This window comes from Callithrix jacchus, chromosome 17 (assembly GCF_049354715.1).
Source record: "Callithrix jacchus isolate 240 chromosome 17, calJac240_pri, whole genome shotgun sequence".
Lineage (NCBI taxonomy): Eukaryota > Metazoa > Chordata > Mammalia > Primates > Cebidae > Callithrix > Callithrix jacchus.
In genome coordinates this window covers 40,911,397-40,934,474 of record NC_133518.1, presented here as the reverse complement: position 1 = coordinate 40,934,474, position 23,078 = coordinate 40,911,397, and the positions used below count along the sequence as shown (strand labels likewise).

Sequence of the window (23,078 nt, the reverse complement as noted above, 5' to 3'; positions counted from 1 at the left end):
ATACTTTGGCACCAGGGACAGGTTTCCTGCGGGTACTGGGGAGGAAGACGAGGTGGGGATGGTTTCGGAATGAAACTGTTCCACCTCAGATCATCAGGCATTAGATTCTCATAAAGCGTGCACAACCTAGCTCCCTCACATGCACAGTTCACAACAGGGTTCATGCTTCTATGACAGTCTAATGCTGCTGCTGATCTGACAGGAGATGGAGCCCAGGTGGTAATGCTCGCTGGCCTGCCACTCACCTCCTGCCTTGAAGCTTGGTTCCTGTCTGTGGCCCAGGGGACTGGGGACACTTGACCTAGTACATATCCTACCAATTTCTCTTTATACTAAAATTCTCATTATAACAATTACACACACTTGTAACAATGTTAAATTAGATGTTTAAACTGAGGAACAAAGCAAAAATTTATCTTATGTAGTGAGATGTATAATCTCAAAAGCACATGCCTGAAAACCAGTTACATGACTCCATTGAACCTCTCCACCATTTATGAATGTGAAAGATCCTAGACTAGAGGTTAAGATTTGTGAAGGGAGTTCTTTTACTATTCGTGAGTTGTAAATCTCCACTCCCACATGGGGCAGGCTGGGGTTGTTTGCACCTCTCAAGCCTGTGAAAAGAGACTTCCCTTAGAACATCAGACAGCTTAAGATAACACAAATGGAGTTTGGGGACACAGTGGGATGCTGTTTGATTCTTGCCTGGTAATATTACATGGGAGTGCACATATTCATTACTGAGTTGAGTCTGTTGTTACAACTCACAAATAAAATATTTTTTTCCAGCAAGTGGGAAAGGAGTAGTCCCTCACAATACTTTTAAGGGTAGAGTGGGAGAGAAAAAAAAGCAGTTTCTCTGGCTATACCTCACAAGTCCCACTTTTCAGTATAAAAGTTTTACACACACACACACACACGCGCGCGCACACACACACACACACACACGTCAATTATCTACATATAGATTCATAAGGGTGACCTCTGCATTTAAAAATGTGAATCATGTTTTACATACATTTTTGCATTTTACTTTACATAGTCAGCAATGCCTACTGGAAAACTCTCAAGCCAACTGGAAGAGCACTGATTATTTTTTTTAAATAGATACACAATTTTGTGTAGATGTCCTACAATCTATCCTCTTAAAAATGATGCAGTACACATCGCTGTTCATATATCCTTAAGCATCCATGGTTTTACTTGTGTGAGATAGCCTCCCAGGAGTCAGATTGCTGGGTCAAAAGGGACTATATATTTTAAGGTATAATAGCTGTTGCCAAATTGCTTTCCAGAAGTCTGTTAATGATTTAAATGTTCTCTAGAAATGTGTAAAACTCCACTCTTTCCTGCATCCCTGCCAGCAATGACTGTTACTTGGTATTATAATTGTTGCCAAACTACTGGGGTAAAATGATATACTGTTACCTTATTTTACATTTCCATGTCTTCTTGGGAGTTGGAATCAGTTTTCACATTTGTGGCACAACTGGATTTGTGTGTCTATGAATTGCCTTTTCATAGTCTTTGTCAGTGTTTCTGTTACTTCTTTCCAGATTGTCATTTTAAAGTATGCTTTGTGTATTAGAAATAGTAATATTCTGTCCTCTGTATTTAAATAATTTTTCCCCAGTGTGTTGCTATCTATTGACTGTTTATGATGTCTTTTCCACTTAAATATATTTTCTTTTTATATATTCAAATATGTCTATGCTTTACTTATAGATTCTGGTTTTCCATTCTTTATTAAAAAGAGTCTCTATATCCATAATCTGTAGATATAGATTTACAGATTTCTTGCAGTAGTTTTTTAAAATTTCATTATTTATATTTTAATTCTTCTAAATATATTTTATAAATGGTTATATATGTTCAATTTTATCATCTAAATTGATAGCCAGTGAATTGTGCTAGTACCATCTGTTAAATAAACCATCATTTCCCTGTTAAATTGAAATACCACCCCTGTCAAATTCTTATTTTTTACTGAAATCCACATCTGGATCATCCATTATTTTTTTCTGGTCTTGCTATACCGAGGACAATACCACACTGATCTGATTATAATGGCATTGTAGTATGTTCTTATATTTGGTTAGGCAGATTACCTCATGCTTTTATTCCACTTTATAAGCTTTAAGATAATTTCATCCAGTTTCAATGTTTAAAGTGGTAACTTTTCACTTAAATCACATTATTTTTTTTTTGAGATGGAGTCTTGCTCTGTTGCCAAGCTAGAGAGCAGTGGCGTGATCTGGATTCACTGCTACCTCCGACTCCCTTGTTCAAGTGATTCTCCTGCCTCAGCCTCCAGAGTAGCTGGTATTACAGGCATGTGCTACCACATCTAGCTTTTTTTTGTTGTTGTTGTTAGTAAAGATGGGGTTTCACCATGTTGGCCAGGTCTCTAACTTCTCACCTCAGGTGATCCGCCTGCCTTGGCCTCCCATTGTGCTGGGATTACAAGTTTGAGCCATCGTGCCCAGCCTAGATGAAGTTTTTATAGGAATTTGGAGGAAAGTAGAATTTTCATGAAAGCTTTCTTTTCATCACCAAGATGGTGAACTATAGTAGCATTGGCTACTACCTTCGTCTACAAAGTCAATGGTGAAGAAAGTATATAGATATGTTACTGGATGGAAAGTCTTGAAAAGAAAAAAATAAAAATAATAAAAGAAAGTATACAGAGAAAAGTGGAGTTGAAACTAACGTAATGACAAAAGCCATGAGAAATCCCCAGGGAAAAGAAGCACAGTTTTGGATTGGTGTGTGCAGGAAAGAGTTGAGAAAGGGGGGAAGAGTGCAGCAAATCTCACAATGGGGAGCTGCATACAGCAGTTAAAAAAAAAAAAAGAGAGAAAAAGAAAAAAATCAGGAAACAAACAAACAAACAAACTGTTTAAGCTCTGCCATTTGGCTCAGTGACATTTCCATGGAGTAATCATTGTTTAACTCCCTGCCACACAAAGCACACACAATTGGCTAAACACTGGGGCAGGTGTTCACGGGGGTTATGTCAGGAGCAGTGCGAAAGATCTTTTGGGGTAAGGAGTTGATAAGAACAGGTAGAGACTGAGCAATCTTAGGCATTCTCTTTCCCTACAAATCCTGGGCTAATGGATTATCAATGTTGTTTCTCCCTTAGGGCCTAAACCCCAACCTGAGAAGCTGGGTAGGGCAGGGTTTCTCAACCTTGGCACTACTGATATTTTAGACCAAACAATTATCTGCTGTTGGGGGCTGTCCAGTGTATTTTCAAAGTCTAGCAGCATGCCTGCCCCCTACCCGTCCAATGCCAGTAGCATATTCCCCCAGTGGTAACTAGCAAAAAATGTCTCCACAGTTAATATTTTCTGAGGCTTAAAGTCACTACACTGAGTTAGTGGGATGGTAACTTTAGTTTTGGGGCCCTTCTCTAACACATATTGTCAATTCAGTAGTTGATACTCCTAAAGGAACATGAGCAAACAGTGAAAAATAACTAGACATCTGAAGGTTATAACGACTTAGAGAAAATCAACAAAAAACAGAAGCATTAGAATAAATATATAAAACATTTTAAATAAGTATATTAAACACACAGACAGAAGAAAATAAAAATAAATAAGAAGAAATGTCAGGTATGAAAAACATAGCAGTTGGAAAAAAGATCATAATAGATGGAATACATAGGATAATGGATACAATTGAAGAAATGAGTTAGATAAATGGGAAACCTGATTGAGGAACTCTTCCAGCAGGAAGCAAGAAAGATTGAAGAGATAAAAGTACGTTTTTAAAATGTTAAGAGACATGAGAGATAAAAATAGAGACGTAACATATAGATAATGAAAGTACCAGATATAGAGTAAAATAAAATGAAGAGAAATAAATATTTGAAGGAATAAAAAAAGAAAATAATATTGAATCTATACTTTTATATCTAAACAAATTGCTCTTGAATGTCAGGGCGTAATGAAAAATTTTCAGGCATACAAGGCTTTGGAAAGATTGTCACACATAAACTGACATTAAAAATATTTTTAAATGATGTATTCAGATGGAATGAGAAATTTAGAAACTGCTGGAAGATTTATGAGAAGTAACAGGGACTATATATAGTTTGCTACATTTTTCATTGTTTAAAAAGTACTCCGTGAAAAAAATCTAGGAAGAAGAAAAAGAGAAAGTATGTCCATAATTAAATCTTCCCATCCTAGAACATGCTGTGATTTCATTTGTTCATATTTTGTTTTATATTCTATATTCCTTAAAATTTTATACCTTTATTCTTTATTAAAATTAGTCCCAAATAGTTGTAAGTTTTAAAGATACTGAATTTTAGTTTTAGACACTTGCTGCTAAATTTTTAAAATGCTATTGGATTTTGTATATTTATCTTACACTTGAGCACCTCACAAAATTTTGTTTTTTATCCGAATAGTTTGTTTTTAATATAGTAACATCAACAAAAATGGCAGCTTTATTTCCTAATTTCTACTTTTATGCAAAGTTTTGTTTTTTTTTTTTTTTTTTAATTTTCTTACTGCATTTGCTAGAACTTCTATGCCATTATCTCCAATTTTTCCCTTTACACATTCTCTGCTTTAGGATACAGACCACATGAACTACATCAATAGGTGCCCAAGCCCCCTAGCTTCTAATTGAGTTTGGCCAATGAGGAGCCCCAGAAGAGATCAGAGGAGGGGTAGAAAAAAAGACTTTGGTGTTTATTCCCTGAGTGTCCCTGAACAGGAGGTTATTCCTCTCCACCAGGTGACGTATTCCATAAACTTTCTCCCACTGAGTTCTAGTGACCACTCTCTCCTCTTATTGCTTTGAACCTAAGAGTGATAACTCTTTGGCTACTCCCAAGTTCCAGTCCTGCACTATTTGTAGTTCTTCTACAAATAAACTTTGCAACAAGTCCTCTATAAACAAAACCTCTGTCAATTATCCAATTTCAAGTTTTCATTTAGGATAATATCTGGTATTAGATTTTGGGAAATACTTTGAATTGTATTTAAATAGTTTTTTCTTTTTTACTTAGAATTTTTACTAGTAATGCTGCTGCATATTACTAAATGTCTTTTTCTCACTGATATGATTATATATTTTATTCTCTTATAATGTATTGATGTAATAGATTATGTTTGTGGGTTCCATGATACTGTACCACTGTCACTTTTATGGTATATTCTGCCTAACATTATTATTTTTTTGATGGATTAATTTGTCTGACAAGTATTTGCTGATTGTCTCCTCTGAGACAGCTTATATATAGTATATGCACTGGGAATACATGATTGAACAAAATTTCTGACCATGTGCAACTAACGTTGCTGAGTTCTTTTTGTAAGATCTTTTATAAGGTTGTTTAAAGTATGTTCTGATTATTTCAGGAATTTATTCCCTGGGGGTGTGCTCTGTTTATTTTGACCAGGCTTCCTCTCTCAGGCTGCTGAAAAGTCTTGACATGTTTTATCTTTCTTTGTCGGTTTTTTGGAGTTTAAGACTGTTTGTTGGACAGAAGATAGCAGTCCTGTGGCAGAAGATAGCAGTCCTGTGAGTGGCAAAAGACAGGCCGGTGATGGAGAAGCAGATGGGCTACCCTTCAGGTAAGGGAGGAGACAGCTCCCTTACCCAGTAAGCAAGGAATCAAATTCATTCATGCAGGCTAATGTCAACTACTACCACCTTCCTATCACCATGGTCCACAGATTTCTACAACCCAAACATCTTTTCAGGATTCATAGCTTTCCAGTCTCCACCTAAAGACTTCTTTGAAACGTATCTAGAGGCTCATGCTACTCATGGTAGAGAAAGCTCAGTATCTGTTGTTTCTGTAGGGTTTGTGCAAAGCTCAAGGCTTCACCGGCACTTGATTGCACATAGGAACCAACGGCTCTTTGCCTTAGGAAAATCAGATAAATTACAGTAATAAAGGGCAAGAAAGCCAAGTTAAGGTCGCTACTTTTCCAGAATCCACTGCTGACCTTCATGCATTGTTAAGAGTGATTGTAATGTTATATTTTGAAATGACTGTCTTAGGGCCAAGTCACTAACTTCTAAACCTTAGTTTGCTCCTTTAATAAATAAGGGTGGTAAATTAAAAGAAGCATCTCTTTCCACAAAAGTATCCTACAATTTTAATATTTTAAATCATTCTATTTTATATCTAAATATATTGCGCATACATTGTCTGGATCAATGAAAACAGCTATAAAAGTCTGTATAAGTTTGAAATTCTAACAAAACTGTATATTTTATAATATTTAAAATTATATTAGTTTGCCATTTTTGTCCTTAGTGACTTTAAATAATGTAAATTTATTACATTTCTGTATAAGTCCAACAGATGTCTCAGTTATGTCAGACTAAGATTTCAGCAGAGCTGCTCAAGAGGATAATCAGTTTCTTTGCCCTTTCCAACTTCCAGAGGCCACCCACATTCCTGGGCTCGTAGCCCCCTTCCTCCATCTTCACAGTCAGCAATATTATACCTCTATGCACCTATCTTTCATAGTTACATCTTCCTCTGACTGCAGCCAGGAAAAGTTCCACAACTTTAAGAACTCACGTGATTAAACTGGACCCATTCAGATAATCCAGGGTAATCTCCACATTTCAAGGTCCTTAATTTAATCACTCTTGTAAAGCCCTTTTTACTATTTAAGGTAATATATTCACAGATTCCAAATATTAAAGTAGGGGCATCTTTGGAGGGCTATTATTTTTCTTACCACAAAATTACTATTAATATTTCAGGCGTGATGATGGAATCGTGGTTTTATTTTAAACTGTATGTTTAAAATGTAAATTTATTTATGGTCACATTATTTGACCAAGGATCTAGATAAGATCTTTACATCCCATTTAGATGATACAAGTAGCAGCTCAAAATAATATGAATATAGGACATTTTTGGGGCAAGAATAATTCTAGCTAATAATTTGGAAGAAGTGATAGAAAAGAATCCCATTTTGTTAAGTCTAATGAAACAGGTTCAAAAAATCAGCATCAATGGATGAAACCATTGTACAAAAGTTTTATAGGGAAATTTATTAGGAGGAATCAGGCTGTCACCACCTGAACCCACGGGTCACATTTAGCATCAGTGAAAGTCAGCATCAAGACTTTTAGTCTGACTAAAAGTCATTGTGTGGCTTCTAATATGATGTAACATGATCACCCAAGCATCACCTATTTAATATTCTTGCAAAAACTGATGAATTTGAATATTAATAATCAGGACTCTCTGAAGTAAACTTTCACTTATGGAAATATGAAGATACAGGAACAATTAAATGATATCATGGGAAGGAGACAAATCCAGAATGTGGTACATCTTTTATAGCTGACCCAATTTTCTCAATAATAGCATTTTTAAAAAAGGTAGGAGGGAGCACTGCTGTAGATTAAAGGAGAATGCAAAGATGAGACAATTAAATATTATTTCTGAAACCTGTTTGGGTTATCAAAGGAAAAGGGCAAAAATAAGGAAAATTTAGTATGTATTGGTTATTAGATGACACCAATGGATTATGGAACATTTTTCAGATTGGATAATGGCTTCATGACACATAAGAATCATGTCCTTAATTAATCTTAGACATGCATACCAAAATACATTTTTCAGGTTGGATAATGGCTCCTGACACATAAGAACCATGTCCTTAATTAATCTTAGAGATGCATACCAAAATGACAATGTCTGAGATTTGCTTTTAAAAATTACTGCCTCTCATCTATACGAATAGATGTCAAAATATAATTGTTTCATTCAAAGCAAAATTACCACATTACATATACCACACTCCCAACTTTAACCAAGCAACTCACAAATGAATATAGCTGGTCACGGGAGAACTAACCAGGTAGAAAGAATCATGGAAATCCACTATTATCATGAAAACAAACAAAAATGTCCACATCTCACTGTATTATACTGATGCTAAAATAGCAGCCCCTACTTAGTGCAGATTGAAAATAATGTCAACATAACAATAAAAATAAGACATATTATCTTATTTAATCCTTATTAAGAACCTTTAAAATCTTATATTCCAATTTTATATTTGGAGTAACTGAGGCTCAAGTGAGTCAGATAAAATGAAGATTTAAACATGACTGTCCCACACCATGAACAGTGTTCTTCATCAATAGTCAATGACTGCTCTATTTATTCAATAAGTATTTACTATGTACTGTGCAAAACTCAATGGGCCTTTTATATTGTGAAGCATCTGCTATGATCTAGTCATTAAATATTATCTAGTGTTGATGATGATACAGATAAAGAAATAGGTCCTATTAAGCACTTGTGTATTTTGCCTTGTTTGGTGAGAGAAGTAAACTGATAATTTACATCAAATAGATTTTTAAAATCTAAACTTGATGAAAAAAACTATGGACTGTATTTTCCAATTGGATATGCAGGTTGTCTCCATTTACTCATTTTAGATAAATATTTACTTTTGATATTGAGTCTACCCAATTTAGGAAGATTAAATGTGTCAAGATACTTTAAATATCAATTTTCTTGAAACTGTGACAAGTTATATAAGACAAAACAGTGATGGGCATTCCAAAAACAATGCTGAGATTGTCAAGCTTTAAAAACTTATTTATATTATAACAAAGAGTACAATTGACATGTTTGGACAGGAGTTTATTTAATCCGCTGTCCCCAAGTCAAAGGCTACCGTATTCATGGTTTAAATGACACATATATGATACTTGAATCATATAGATATTTACTCTCTTATTTCTGAAGCTTTGGTGTAAAGCATTTTATAACTTATTATGTATTGGAGCAGAAAAATGAGACTGGGAGGAGAGATTTTAGAAAGAAAATCTCAGACATATGAATTCAATCTCATAAAAATAAATTGCCTATATTTTACCAAATGGCATAATCTATGCAGTGCATTGTATCTGTCCTTAACACTACATATGTACTTAATACTCAATTTTAAATTATTACAGTATTTCTATTAAGGATCATGGTTTTAGTTTCCAACAGTTTCATTTTTATATGCATTTGTAGGAGTGCTGTCCAATAAAATATAATACAAGCCACATATATCATTTTAAACGTTCTAATAGTCACCTTAAAAAAGTTAAAAAATGATGAAATTAGTTTTATAGAATATTTTATTTAACCCATTCTTAAGTGAATATTATCCTTTCAACATGTAATTAATACTGTATAAAATTATTAATGAGATGTGTCACTTTTTTCAAATGATGTCTTGGAAATCTAGGGTGTATTTATACTTGCATCTCATATCCATTTGGACTAGTCACATTTCTAGGGTTCAGTAGCTGCATGAATCTTGTCAGTATCATATCAGACACAGCAACTCTCGAATATGCCCTATCTAATGTTACCGACATCAAGACATCCTGGATTAATTCTCTAGGGGAAAAATTGGACAAGTTTCTGAATTAAGAATTATTTTCTTGTTTTGAATACTGGATTAATACTTCTGGAGTTCAAAATAGTGCATCTGTATTTGAGTCTCAATGCAGCTGCATCATGTAAAATGAAGACACTCTAATCCAAATAGGAAACAGGGAAATTGATGGAGTGAGAAAACACACAGAACACACGTACTTAAATGAGTGGCTTCCTGAAGACCTTGGAGGAAATGGCAGTTCTGTAAATACCAGGATGAGTTTCTGGCATCTTCTGGGTGATTATTTAATACTTGATGCAATGTGCTGAGTTCTTCCTTTTCCTAAAGGAAGCTACTATTTTGAACACCTTCCAACTTAGAAAAATCACATGATTATATCTGCTTCTTGCAAGTCTACAAACCATAGCTTAGCATACTCTGGAAAATGTTCAGCCACTGACAACCAGGTAAATAGGAGAAAGAAATATTTGCTACACAGTGGGACAAGAAGGAAGGCACATATCTTTGTTTTAGTTAAATATATCTTCTTTGGTGGACAGAAACTGACATTGCCACTCGGCTATGTGCTGGAAGTCCACCCTCATCTTTGGAGACTGTCCCTCCAGGGGCCATAAGACACCTCATCTTCTAGGGTGACCTAGAATACTCAACTGCTTCACATTTCATAATTGAAAAGAGATCCCCTTTCCCCTGACACACTTTAGTAGTTTCTTCCTCAAGTTACATTAATTCACTGATTTAACAGGTATCTATTAAGAACCTGCTGTTCTAGATATCAGAACCGTAAGATTTAAAAGTTAGGAAAAAATCCAGAAAAATGGGAAAGAAACATCTTCCCCACAGGAGACAAAGAAATAAGTAAATATATAAACAGATCAATAGTGATTAGTGATTAGACACGGGAAGAAAGTAAGGCATGGACAGCTCTGTGATTGGGGTGTTTTGGGGAGGGGTGAGCAAGAAAGGCTCTCCCTGAGGCGATGGTTGAGTGTAGACCTGAAGAAGGTGGGGAGGGAGCAACGAGCGCGAATGCCCTGAAACCGCCACAAAACTGCTACGATCAAGGCACACGGATATGCGGCATCTCCACGTGTCTTTACACACCTTAAGTACCTGCCTCTTTATCTCACCTACCCAATATAAAAGTATATTTCCGACTTACTAACCAAAATTGTCTTGGATAGTCAAATTTACCAAATGGGAACTCAAGACAACAATGAAAGAGACGAGAGGATAGTGTGGAATCTAGGCAGCTCGTTGACAAGCTTTGGCCAATTGCAAAATGAGAGCTGTTAAACAAATCATCTATTTCCAGTTGTTGGGGTTTTTGCTCTCTTGAGTTTTATCTTTTCTCTCCCATTCCCCGTCCTCCTAGTCTCCGTTTTTTGCACATACCAGAAGAGCTGGCTCACTGATTGAGCCCTCTGTGTATTTCTCTCTGTCCCTGTTGACCTTTCCATCATCAGCAAGATCTTCATCAGTAAGAAAAGGAGGAAATAAAATGAATCAAATTATAGTCAAATAATCCCAAATGGAGCTAAATCAAAAATTGGCTGAGAGTCTGAAATGTGCAGGAAGAATTTAAGACTAAATGTGTATCCATAAAAAATGAATATAAAAGAAATAACACCTAGCTAATATTTAGCTAAGGCTGAATGGGAAAGAATTAATTTTAAAAGGCCAAGAAATATCAGACCTGGAGAGCACAGGTTCCTTCTCATAAATTAATGAGTCACAATAATTTAGGCAATAAATGAATAATTGTGGGTTAAGATTAACTAGGTGTTTTAAGGTTGTCGAAGATATTAATTGCACCAATTTAGCAGAGAGTGGGTTCAGCATGTTTTAATATAACAATTAGTTCCCAGTAAAAGTGGAGAATTTAGGGGTTCCTATTCATGTGTGTGTTTCTACCTTATGATATCATCTTTAGCATTTGTTGATTTGAGGTTGGAATCTCAGAATATAAGGTTCGCAGTCTTTGGGGTGACTTTTATTTTCTCCAAAATAAAAGCATGTTTTAAATAAAAACCAGTCTTACAAGAATAAAAATCATGGAATGTTACATCTGGAAGGGTATTAGACCTGTAGCTAAAACTTTTTATTTTGCAGATGAAGAGTCAGTTTTGTCTGTTAATAAAAATAACTTGGAAGCAATGAGAAACAATATCTTCTACTTCCAAGAATGTATAAAATCTAGAGAGGGTAAGTGGCTGCCCAAAGTTGCACAGCTGGTCCATGCCAAACTTGGAAAGTGGACTTGGGCCTCAGGATGCTCTTTATGGTTATGAGCCAATAATGTAGTTTTAAAAATTCAGTCAGCTCAGTTGTTTTACACAATGGAAATAAATAACCATCTTACCAAGTTGGATCCCTCCCTCCCTTCCTCCTGCTCTTCTTTCCTTCTTCCTTCCTTCCTCCTTCTCTCCCATCCTTTCTATTTCTCTCTTTCTTTTCTTTTCTTTCTTTAGAAAAGGTCTTGCTATGTTTTTCAGGCTGATCTAGAACTCCTGGCCTCAAGCAATCCTCCTGCCTTGGCCTCCCAGAGTGTTGGGATTATGGTCATGAGCCACTGTGCCAGGCCTGGATGTTTTAGTTTTCCATTTTAATTGGTTTTCCTGTGCTATCTAAACATAACTTCAGGGGAATCACCTGCCATGGAAGGAGAAAGGCTTGAATACAACTCAATTGTGTTTAGAGCTAGCTGAGTCACTCAGTAGAAGGCAACAAACTCAGCCTTCAGTGTTGGGACCAGGGAATGTTAGTTGCAGTGCTTTTGAACTTGCAGATTTGTGCAAAGGCGATACAAAATGAGACCTGACCGTGAAAGGCAGAATATCTATGTATGGCAGAAGAGAACGTTCTTAACTAGCTAGATCGGCTGAAAATATATTGTCTCGAGTCCATGTTTCCAGTAGCTGCCAAGGGACTTCTGCATTTCCCTTGGGCTATATGAGGGTGAAATATACTGGAAATGACATAGTGACAAGGCCATTTCTAACCCTGAGGCTACAGCATTCTATCCCTGTATATCACTGTGCAGCTCTGATCTTCAATCTACACCATGGGTTCCAAACCTAAGACTCACTTTCATTTCATGTTCTTTCATCATATAGTAACTGCCCCCACCCCTCATTCCATAAGCAAAATAAAACATGACAAATCAGGAAAACTATTTGGAACTTATATTACAGACAAAATATTATTATTCCTAACATATTAAGAGCATCTAAACCTTGAAATGTCTAATGACTCTACTGGGAAAGGATATCTTACAAATAGAAGATATGTAATATATACATATATACATAATAGAAATTTTTTTTCCAAAAATGTCATGTCTCCAAAACATACGAATCTTACTCATAATAAAATACAAAAATACCAACATACAATCCTGCTCATAATAGAAATACTCATAATAAAAAGTACTTAGTCATGGATAAATAAACCCTCACCTTTCATATGGATAACCCTCCCCCACCAAGTTTTGACAAGACTGTGCAGAACAGGTATTGTCATACCTTGCTGGTCGTATGAAAAATGGTACAAATTTTATGGTGAGGAGTTTGACATCTAGGGAAATTACAAATGCATTTACCATTATCTCTTTCCAGAAGTTTCTCCCAAAGAAACACTGTCAAAATGTGAAAAGCTATTAATTTCAATGCCATACATAATTGCAGAAGAAAGAACCCAAATTTTCATCAATAGAAGACTGATTGAATAAACCATGGGGTACTCTTCAACTACTGAAGAGAATTAAAAAGATTATTATTATTATCTATTTTGAGACAGGGTCTTTCTTTGTCACCCATGCTGAAGTGCAGTGACATGATCATGGCTCACTGCAGCCTCAACCTTCTGGGCTCAAGTGATCCTCCCCGCTCAGCCTCCCAAGTAACTATAGCTGGAATTACTGGTATGCTCCACCACACAAGGCTATTTTTTAATTTTGGAGAGACAGGATTTCCCTATGTTGTCTAGGCTGGTCTTGAACTCCTGGGCTCAAGTGATCCTCCCACCTTGGCCTCCCATAGGGTTGGGATTATAGGCATGGGCCACCAGTCCCAGGTGAGAAAGATTCTTAAATGTTGCTATAAAGAGATCTTCAAAATATTGTTAACTAAATAAAAGTGAGGTGAAGAACCATGTGCATAGTAGCATATAGCAGAATGTGTGCATGTTTATTTGCTTAAATTTAAAAATGGAAGGGTAAGCCAAAAACCAATCAAAATCATTGGAAATTTAGGGTAAAGGAGACAGGGAGGGAAGCTAGATTTCTCTTATTTTCTTCTGTGGTTTTCTTTTTAGAGTCCTATAAATAATCTAATTTTAAAACAAAAATCAAGAACAAAATAAAACAAGTGAACATTATTATATGTTGACTTGTGGCTTAACCATACAGAGATATTATTTCAAGTGATATTAAAAAGGGGGTCATTTTTAACCATACATCACTAGCAGGATATATCCAAAGGTTAAAAATAACCACAATAAAATCTTAAGCAGTTTTAGTTATTACATTTTTAGTAACAGTATATGTAATGGTTTTGAGAATATGTTTTAAGCATGTAAGAAATTATATTAATGTGTAGGAAGAAAAAGAGTAGGCAGAAGAAAATAAAAATGTAAATAAAAATTCAAGGCAGTTAAGTTCCTATAATACTAAATTTTAACTGAAAATCTTAAGAATTTGTGATATAATTTCTCCTTTTAATAAAAGGTCTAAAAACAATTACCAATCCAGCAGCAATGCAATCTCTTAGTGCCCAGATTATGGTCTTCAGCTAAATTTCCCTCTTAGAAAGAGCCAAGGCTTTTGGAGAAATGGTTAATTCCTAGTTAGGGTGCAGGAAATATACAAGGTAAGGTTGAAACATCTAGTCTTACCCAAAAGCAGGAAACCTATCAAAAACTGTTGGAGTTATAATAAAAGGATACAGGATAAACTTGAAGAGGCTCTCACTTATAAAAAATAGAATATTTTAATAATGAAAAGAATATAATGACAACAGTAGACTGAAACATATCATCTATGTAAAAATCCATGTGCTCATAATGATACATTTTTAAAAGCTCATCTCATTGGTCACATGTGCAGAATGTTCCACAACATATTCCTTTGAAAATTAGTAAATAAAGAGAAAAAAATGGATTATTTGCCCTGCTTTTGTTGTTTAAATTATACCATTGGGTACTGAAATAATTAAACTGGATAACTACTTCATTAAGGAGAGTACCACCAGCTAATAAATCCAAAAGGTAGGATTAGATTAGCATACCACTAGTTTTGTAACCCCTAATAAATATAGCTTAAGCAAAACCCATCAATGGATATTAAAGCTATTGGGTAAAATGGGCAACTCTAAAATGTAAAGCTTCATAAACTTGAATGTGCATATGAATCTCTTGAGGATATGGTTAAATTCTAGCATCTGATACATTAGGTCTGTGGTCAAGCCTGATATTTTACATTTATAAAAGTCACTATGTGGTGCCAATCGTGCTGGCCTGAGAAGTGATCCTCCCATCTCAGCCTCCCAAGGAGCTATACCTGGAACTACTGGTGTGCATCACCAGACCAGGCTATTATTTTATGTTATCTTTTGGAGAGCGAGGGTTTCTCTATGTTGTCCAAGCTGGTCTTGAGCTCCTGGCCTCAAGTGATCCTCCAACCCTGGCCTCCCATAGGGTTGGGATTATAAGCGTGAGTCACTGCTCCTAGCTGAGAAAGATTCTTACATGTTCCTAAGAAAGAGAAAAGCAGCCCAACATTCAACAGTTGGTCTGATACTGTTAGCTAGGCCTTGGCATTCTCCTGTTGAACAAAAACAACTTCACAGAATGACATCAGGCAAGGTTATTCTGTGATCATGATGAACCCAGACAAAAAGAGTACTACTATGTAATTATGTCTAAACACAAATAATGAACATTGTCCAAACCACAAAACTGACCAACATCCCCCTATCTTGGCTATTGTGAATCACCACTGCTTCTTGACCAATTGTAGCTTTAGGCTCAATCAAGTCTTTCCTCCTTCTAAATAAGACTTAACTAAGACGCCCAGTCTTGGAGTTATTTCCACTTCCTGACAGCATCAAATCCAGACCAAAGCCCTGATGCCTTAAACCCTCACTAAAATAACCAAACGTAAACCCAGGTCCTATCATAAGTCCTTTCTAATACCCACTGAGATGCAACATGCTTCCCTATGTTATCCACTTTCATTGCAACGAGTAATAAAACCATCTTGTTCAACTACAGGTGTGTTCTGGTAGTCTTTGCTGGAATAGCAATCCAGTAATGTGATGGATCGGGCTGACAGCTGAGTCACCAATCACTATTCGCCTCCTGAGGTGATGCAATAGAAGGCTCACAGCACCGCCTTTAAAGTAATCATGCCAAAAAAGATGAACCTGAATCTGATTAAACCTCTGGATCTAACCATCAGTTTATAAGAAATACAGGAATATTTTAAGGAACTATATTCGATTCAACCACAAGACAAATTACCGTTTTTTTTTTGTTGTTGTTAGTTCTCTCTTTGTATAGACTCTGGCTCTAGAAACAACTCGCCTGCAGCCGGCTGGCTGGGCCAGCACACGCTGACGGAGCTGGACTATTTACAGGTCCACTGCGGGCTGTACCTTGGCCACCTCCCGGCACGGTGCTCAGCTGTGATGCCAAAATAAGTTAGGGCCGGCCAGGTGGGGCGGGGCAGGGCACAGACAGAGGCTGTACACGCAAGTGCTGGGGGCTTGGGGCCTCAATACTGTCGAGGGCCGGGTCTGTAAACATGGCCGGGGCGGCCCTGCCCACCCCTAGTGGTCTGTAACGACTGGAAGCAGAGCAGCCGGGCAGGGCCAGGAGGCTCAGGCGTCTGACAGGCAGCTCTGGATCCGGTCCACCCACTGCTGGGCTGAGGGCATATCCTGGGCACAGAAGTTGTAAACGCGACGCATGGTCTTCACGTCAAAGAAGGCAAATGACAGGAAAATAAAAAATAAAAGGGAAACTTCTAGATAAAAAGAGTCTCAACAATCATATCAATCCATTGTAATGTGCAGCCCTTGTTTGGATCTTGATTTGTACAAACTGCCATAAAAATAGTGACAATAAGACAATTAGGGATAGTAAAACGATGACCAGATTTGGGACATTATTAAAGAATGATTATTAACATTTTTAGGTCTTACAATGGCAATTCTCATTTTTCAAAACATTTACAAAGAAAATAATATGATGGCTAGAATTTGCTCTAACAGAATCCAGTCATGATGAGAGAGTGTGTGTGGAGGGGTATAAATAAGACGATTGCCCGTATTGGATAATTGCTGAAGGGTGTATGCCAATACTTTTTACTGTCTCCCTATGTTGGATGTGCTTGAAAAGTACCATAGTGAATCAGGTTTTCAAATATCTTGAAAACATTAATTTAATACAACAATCTCAAAAGGAGAGAAGCTACATTGATTGGAGAAAAATTCAGGAGGGTAGCTCAAAATGGCTACATGTTCTACAGCAGGGGTGTCCAATCTTTTGGCTATCCGCCCTACATTGGAAGAAGAAGAATTTTCCTGGGCCACACATAAAATACACGAACACTAACGCTATCTGATGAGCAAATAAAAAGATCTGTGCATAAATCTCATTATGTTTTAAGAGAGTTTATGAATTTGTGTCAGCCAGCATTCAAAGCCATCCTGAGCCACATGCAACCCATGGGCCGCTGGTTGGAAAAGCTTATTCTAGAGAAATAAACTATAATGACGTTAAAGATCTCTCCTACTACTAAAATTACTTTTTAACCAATTTTTTAGCACTATTAAAATATTCCCCTTATGTCAACTGAAGGTGAAGAGGAATATAAATTATTATGTGGACTCAGGTGATGGTCTTGGGAGAAACATGCAATTTAAATGTTTGATTCTTAAAAGAAGAAAATATATTATTAGAGCAATTACCTGGATCTGTAGCAGACATCAGCGAACCAAAAAATAAACAGTCAGTGAAATGAAAGTCTCCATTTTTCAACTGGTCAGCGTGTATCATAGCCTTCACAAAACCATACATAATTAACCTGTTAAAGAGAAAAACACGACCCTCAAACATCAGATGAACTCCGTGTGAACCCATGCTATCATAAGCCACAAGCGAATGTTCTTCCTGAGTAAGTATCATGCACAAATTTCCACCGCCCTGCCAACTGACAGCCATGCTAGCTCTCTGTACACAGGAATCTCTTGGCTATGAAAGACAATTTTGCTAAATATCACAATTCATTCACCTGGTAAAAAGTAACAGAACAGTTTATAGTATATTCCAATGAACACAAGATAAATCTCAAAGATATAAAAAATCATCTGTCAAATGTGGCAGAGCAAATCATATCCAAAGACACAGCAGCTGTGCTGACATCTGTAAATGGATTGCTTTTCAGTTTCCCTTGTTTTGTCTGCTGGGGGTATCTGAAGAGTTCAAATTTGAAGTCTATGGCGGTGATAAGAAGGATATTGGTCAATCACAGGGCACTCAGTCAACCAGTCACTTGATAATGGATGAGTCTCTGCTGCTGCTGATATCAGGACACTTTCATGCTGAGTAAAGAATCATTGTTAGGTTAGAGCATGCATAACTCCAGCTCACTGTTTAAAATGAATACTGAAATAGCTGCACTGTGATCTTTCAAGGAAAGATTCTATAACCTTATTATCCCCACTCCATGGCATGTAAATTGTCTGTTTTGCCATCATTTGCCATCCTATAGGTTTAAACTGGTATTTAATTTTTTAACTGACTGATTTTGTTAAGATCCTAGTAGAGGAAATAGAGAGGTGGGTGAACTGGTTGACAGTGTAGCTTAAGAACTGTCAGTCTTTAGAAAGTGTAGACCATCAAACCATTAGATGGATGCTTAAACACTCACGTGAACTTAAAGTTAGTTCTAAGGTTTGGGCATAGCTAAAAAGGCTCAAAATCAGATATTAAAAATTATAATAGCAATAAGAATGCAGATGTTTCAAATTATGTTAAGAAAAGTATCGTTGAGAGCATATTTCACACCTACCTGCATTTAAATCCAGTCTCTACTACCTACTATCCACATGATTTTAAGGTATTACTAAAACTTTCTGAACCTGAATATTCATGAGGTAGGGATAACAGTAACAGCCTACAGAACTGCTGTAAGGATTAACTAAGACAATACATATTTGGTGTCTGGCACATAGCAAATTCTCAGTGAAGTTATTGAGGCTATTAATAATTATCAAAATAGTAGCTAACATTTACTTACCATTTTTACTTCTACACATGCTTTAACTCATTAAATGCCCAAATCACTGGTACTATTTTCTGTATTTTTTAGCAAGAAAACTGAATATAGTGTGATTAACTAATTTGCCTAAGGTGACACAGCTATTAAGTTGTGAAGCCCAGATTTCAATTGAGAAGGTCTGGCTCCGAAGCTCGGCCTTTTAATCGTCGCACAGTTGCCTAGATCAACAGTTCTATATTTTACATGGTATGTTATCTCATGTAATAGACCCTCAACCACCCTATGACGTAGTTCCTCTAGGTAGTTGAAAGGACAGCAATAAAGTATCGCTAAGAACTTAGAAATAATTCTACCCTCTGAATTGAACTATTTAGCCAATCCATAATGGTTTAGTGCACAGGGGCCCAGCATTCCTTTGAAAATCATGGATTCTAGAAGGGGAGGCTGAATCTTAACAGGCTGAAGGTATTAAATACCTGAGAAGACTATCAGTGGGACACAACATGGGAGCTGGGAAAAGGCAAGTCTAAGAGGCCCCTCATTCACAACAGCTCATCCACACTTATCCGGGGGACTGCACTCTGCTGGTTACCGGGTGCATAGTCTCTTGACAGGTGTAGGGTAGCTTCATTTAGCTTAGTTACTCATTCAACAGATACTTCTTGTTTTCAATGCTTATTTTCTTTTTTTTTAAATTACACTTTAAGTTCTGGGATACATGTGCAGAACATGCAGGTTTGTTACATAGGTATACATATGCCATGGTTGTTTGCTGCACCCATCAACCTGTCATCTACATTAGGTATTTCTCCTAATACTATCCCTCCTCTAATCCCCCACCTCCAACAGTCCCCAGTGTGTGATGTTCCCCTCCCTGTGTCCATGTGTTCTCTTTGTTCAATTCCCACTTATGAGTGAGAATATGCAGCGTTTGGTTTTCTGTTCCTGTGTTAGTTTGTTGAGAATGATGGTTTCCAGCTTCATCCATATTCCTGCAAAGGACATGAACTCATCAATTTTTATGGCTGCACAGTATTCTATGGTATATATGTATCACAATTTCTTTATCCAGTCTATCATAGATGGGTGTTTGGGTTGGTTCCAAGTTTTTGCTATTGTGAAGCATGCTGCAAAAACATACATGTGCATGTGTCTTTAGAGAATGATATATAATCCTTTGGGTATATACTCTGTAATGGGATTGCTGGGTCAAATTGTATTTCTGCTTCTAGATGCTTGAGGTATCCCCACACTGTCTTCCACAATGGTTGAACAATTTATACTCCCATCAACAGTGTCAAAGCATTCCTATTTCTCCACATCCTCTCCAGCATCTGTTGTTTTCTGACTATTTAATAATCACCATTCTAACTGGTGTGAGATGGTATCTCGTTGTGGTTTGATTTGCATTTCTCTAATGACCAGCAATGATGAGCTTTTCTTCGCATGTTTGTTGGCTGCATGAATGTCTTCTTTTGAGCAGTGTCTGCTCATAGCCTACTTTTTGATGGGATTGCTTGTTTTTTTCTTGTAAATTTGTTTAAATTCCTTGTAAATTTTCTGGATATTCGACTTTTGTCAGATGGCTAGATTGCTAAAATTTTCTCCCATTCTCTAGGTTGCCTGTTCACTCTGATGATAGTTTCTTTTGCTGTGCAGAAGGCCTTCAGTTTAATTAGATCCTATTTGTCAATTTTGGCTTTTGTTGCCATTGCTTTTGGTGTTTTAGTCATGAAGTCTTTGCTCATGCCTATGTCCTCAATGGTATCACCCAGGTTTTCTTCTAGGGTTTTTATGGTTTTAGGTCTTACATTTAAGTCTTTAATCCATCTTGAGTTAATTTTTATATAAGGTGCTTCTTATTGATCTCCTGCTATGTGTCATGCTCCATGCTGAAGGCATAAATTATATCCATGAACAAACAAAGATCCCTGCTCTCATGGAGCACAGAGTTTAGCAGGATAGAGAGCAATTAGACAAAATCAGAAATTCAAATTATAACTGTTATCTACACTACTTTCTGATCAACACTGGGACATTCTGAACAGTCATGGCATTAGCAGAAAAATGCTCCTTAGTATTCATCCCTTCAGCCTCTTCTGGCATTAGTCCAACTTCACCTTGGCCCTTTCTCACTTGAACTCCTCTTCAAATATTGAATATCAGTGGGTTCTGGAATCAATATAAACTTTATGATCTATCATTATATTTCTGAATTCTATACCCATTAGGTAATTTTGCATGTTAGGAATCTGAGGCTCAGAATTAAAATGACTTGTTCCATATTCTACAGAAGCCGTTAAATTGGATAATGTAAAACATTTATGTGTATATACTACCTAGGTATGGCAGGGTTACATGGAAACTAGAACCTCATATACTATTGCTGGAAATGAAATTAAAGTCTTTATGGAAACCAATCTGGCAATTTATTCCAAAAGTATTAATTCCAAAAAATATTATATGGCTTATTAAATGATTTATTATAAAATTATACCAAGAAATTAATCAAATATGTACCAGAAGATGTGAATTTAGATTAGGATTCCTATTATTTACAATAATGAAATCTTCAAAGCAATCTACATGTCCAATGAATGAATAATATAATACATATGATGACGGACTAATATGCAACTATTAAAACTATATAATAATATATATTAGACAAAGAAAAGTAAATTTATAACACAAATTATAAAGTGATATACAAAATAAATTATACTAGGAAGAGAAAAGTAAATTATTAAAACAAGTTAATGATTATATCTAAATTTCATAAAATTGAGTATACTTAGGCATACATATAAACAGAAAAAGTTAGAAGCATACAGCCCTGTGTTACTGTTAATACTGGTTATATAATGCAATTAAATGACTACTCCTTTTGCTTTTTTGCATTTTTCCAGTTCTTTTTAAATCACAGCCATAATAAAAACAAAGAACAATTTATATCAGTGAGTGTTATTATGGACACAATAGTTATTCATTGTGTCACTTAATCCTCATAATTCTATGATCTATGTACTACAATTATTCATTTTAGAAATGAGAAAATTAAGATTTAGAGAGGTTAACTAACTAAGGTCACAGAATTAGCTTGTGACAAACCAGAGTTTGAATCCAGACAGTTGGACACCAAAGCCTCCATACTTAACTACCAACTCTATAATGCTTTTAAAATCAGGAGAAACATGCATTTTTATGAGTACATGCACGCACACACACACACATGCACACACACCACATACAGTTTGCTTTTTCAAAAAAGAAAGGAAATGACTTATTTACCCCAAATCAATTCCTTGACCTAAAATAAATGTACCGTCATTACTTACTTGAGATAATACAAAAAATAATAATAAAAAAGCCCCGTTCACTTCAAGCTTATATGGTAACTATTATCATTACTAATATATCGATGGCCATTATCAGTGCTAATTATAATAAGCTGACAATTACTTGCACCTACAATGTGCCAAGCACTCATAAATGGTAGCTATTATTATTGTTTCTACATTAATATTAATAAAAACCAAGTAGTTATGAATACATTAACTGGGAGGCTAAAAAATGAAGCCACCCATTACCAGCCACCATATCCTCACGGAGGAGTATATTTTTTCGGCACTTCATAGAAGGCATTTCAGATGGCTTAGGATAGGACAGATGCAGTTTGATAGGAGAGGGAATCTGGTCAAGTCTAGTGCATACAATGCCCTGAAGATGGCAAACCTGAGTCAGATGTCCTCCCACTGTCACTCTGAGGTTAGTGACAGCCTGGGTTACAGGGGTGGACAAACTGTCTCATAGAAAGTAAAATCATTAATAACGTTGATATCAACAAATATCCAATTAGTAATCTCCTTTGAAAAACGGAGTTCTGGTGCTATAGAGCATATACAGATAGAAATTCATGACCTGTCCTCAAGGAGTAGAGCCTCGCAGGATGGAAGTTATGAATTTTACTCTAATAGAAGGCATTGCATACAGGGGATTTGGGAAAATGCTCAGCATACTCACTTGATTGAGAGTTATGATGCACACACTGATTTTAGATTTCATGAGCTGGTTTCACACTAGTAAAGCCCTACACTTAAAGCTATGTTGTAAAAATGTTTCAATATAAAAAGTTACAGAACTTTTAATCATGTGGATGATTTTAAAATATGCTACCTTAATCTCTGTATTTTTTAAAAAAGGATCCTCTTCCTCCTCCCTCTTCTTTTTTAAAAATAGCTTTCATTAACTTATAAATAGATTAGCAGAAAAGGCAGTTTTTTGAATTGTTAGGGATAAGCAAAGGAAGTTGTCAGTGTGGAGACAAAGCTGTGTGGACCCGTCCCATTAACTCAGAAAAGCCACATCCCTGACTGCAAAAACATGTGAAA

At 36.2% G+C, this 23,078-nt stretch overlaps 1 protein-coding gene across 1 annotated transcript in view; it reads right to left on the bottom strand.

The window, feature by feature from the left end:
• The window catches only part of SLC9A9 (solute carrier family 9 member A9), a 588,021-nt gene that overhangs the window by 416,503 nt on the left and 148,440 nt on the right, over window positions 1-23,078 (bottom strand). Inside the window, exon 5 of the mRNA XM_002759520.7 lies at window positions 17,375-17,490. Coding sequence (XP_002759566.1) covers window positions 17,375-17,490 — 116 coding nt within the window. The remainder of the gene's footprint in view (window positions 1-17,374; window positions 17,491-23,078) is intronic.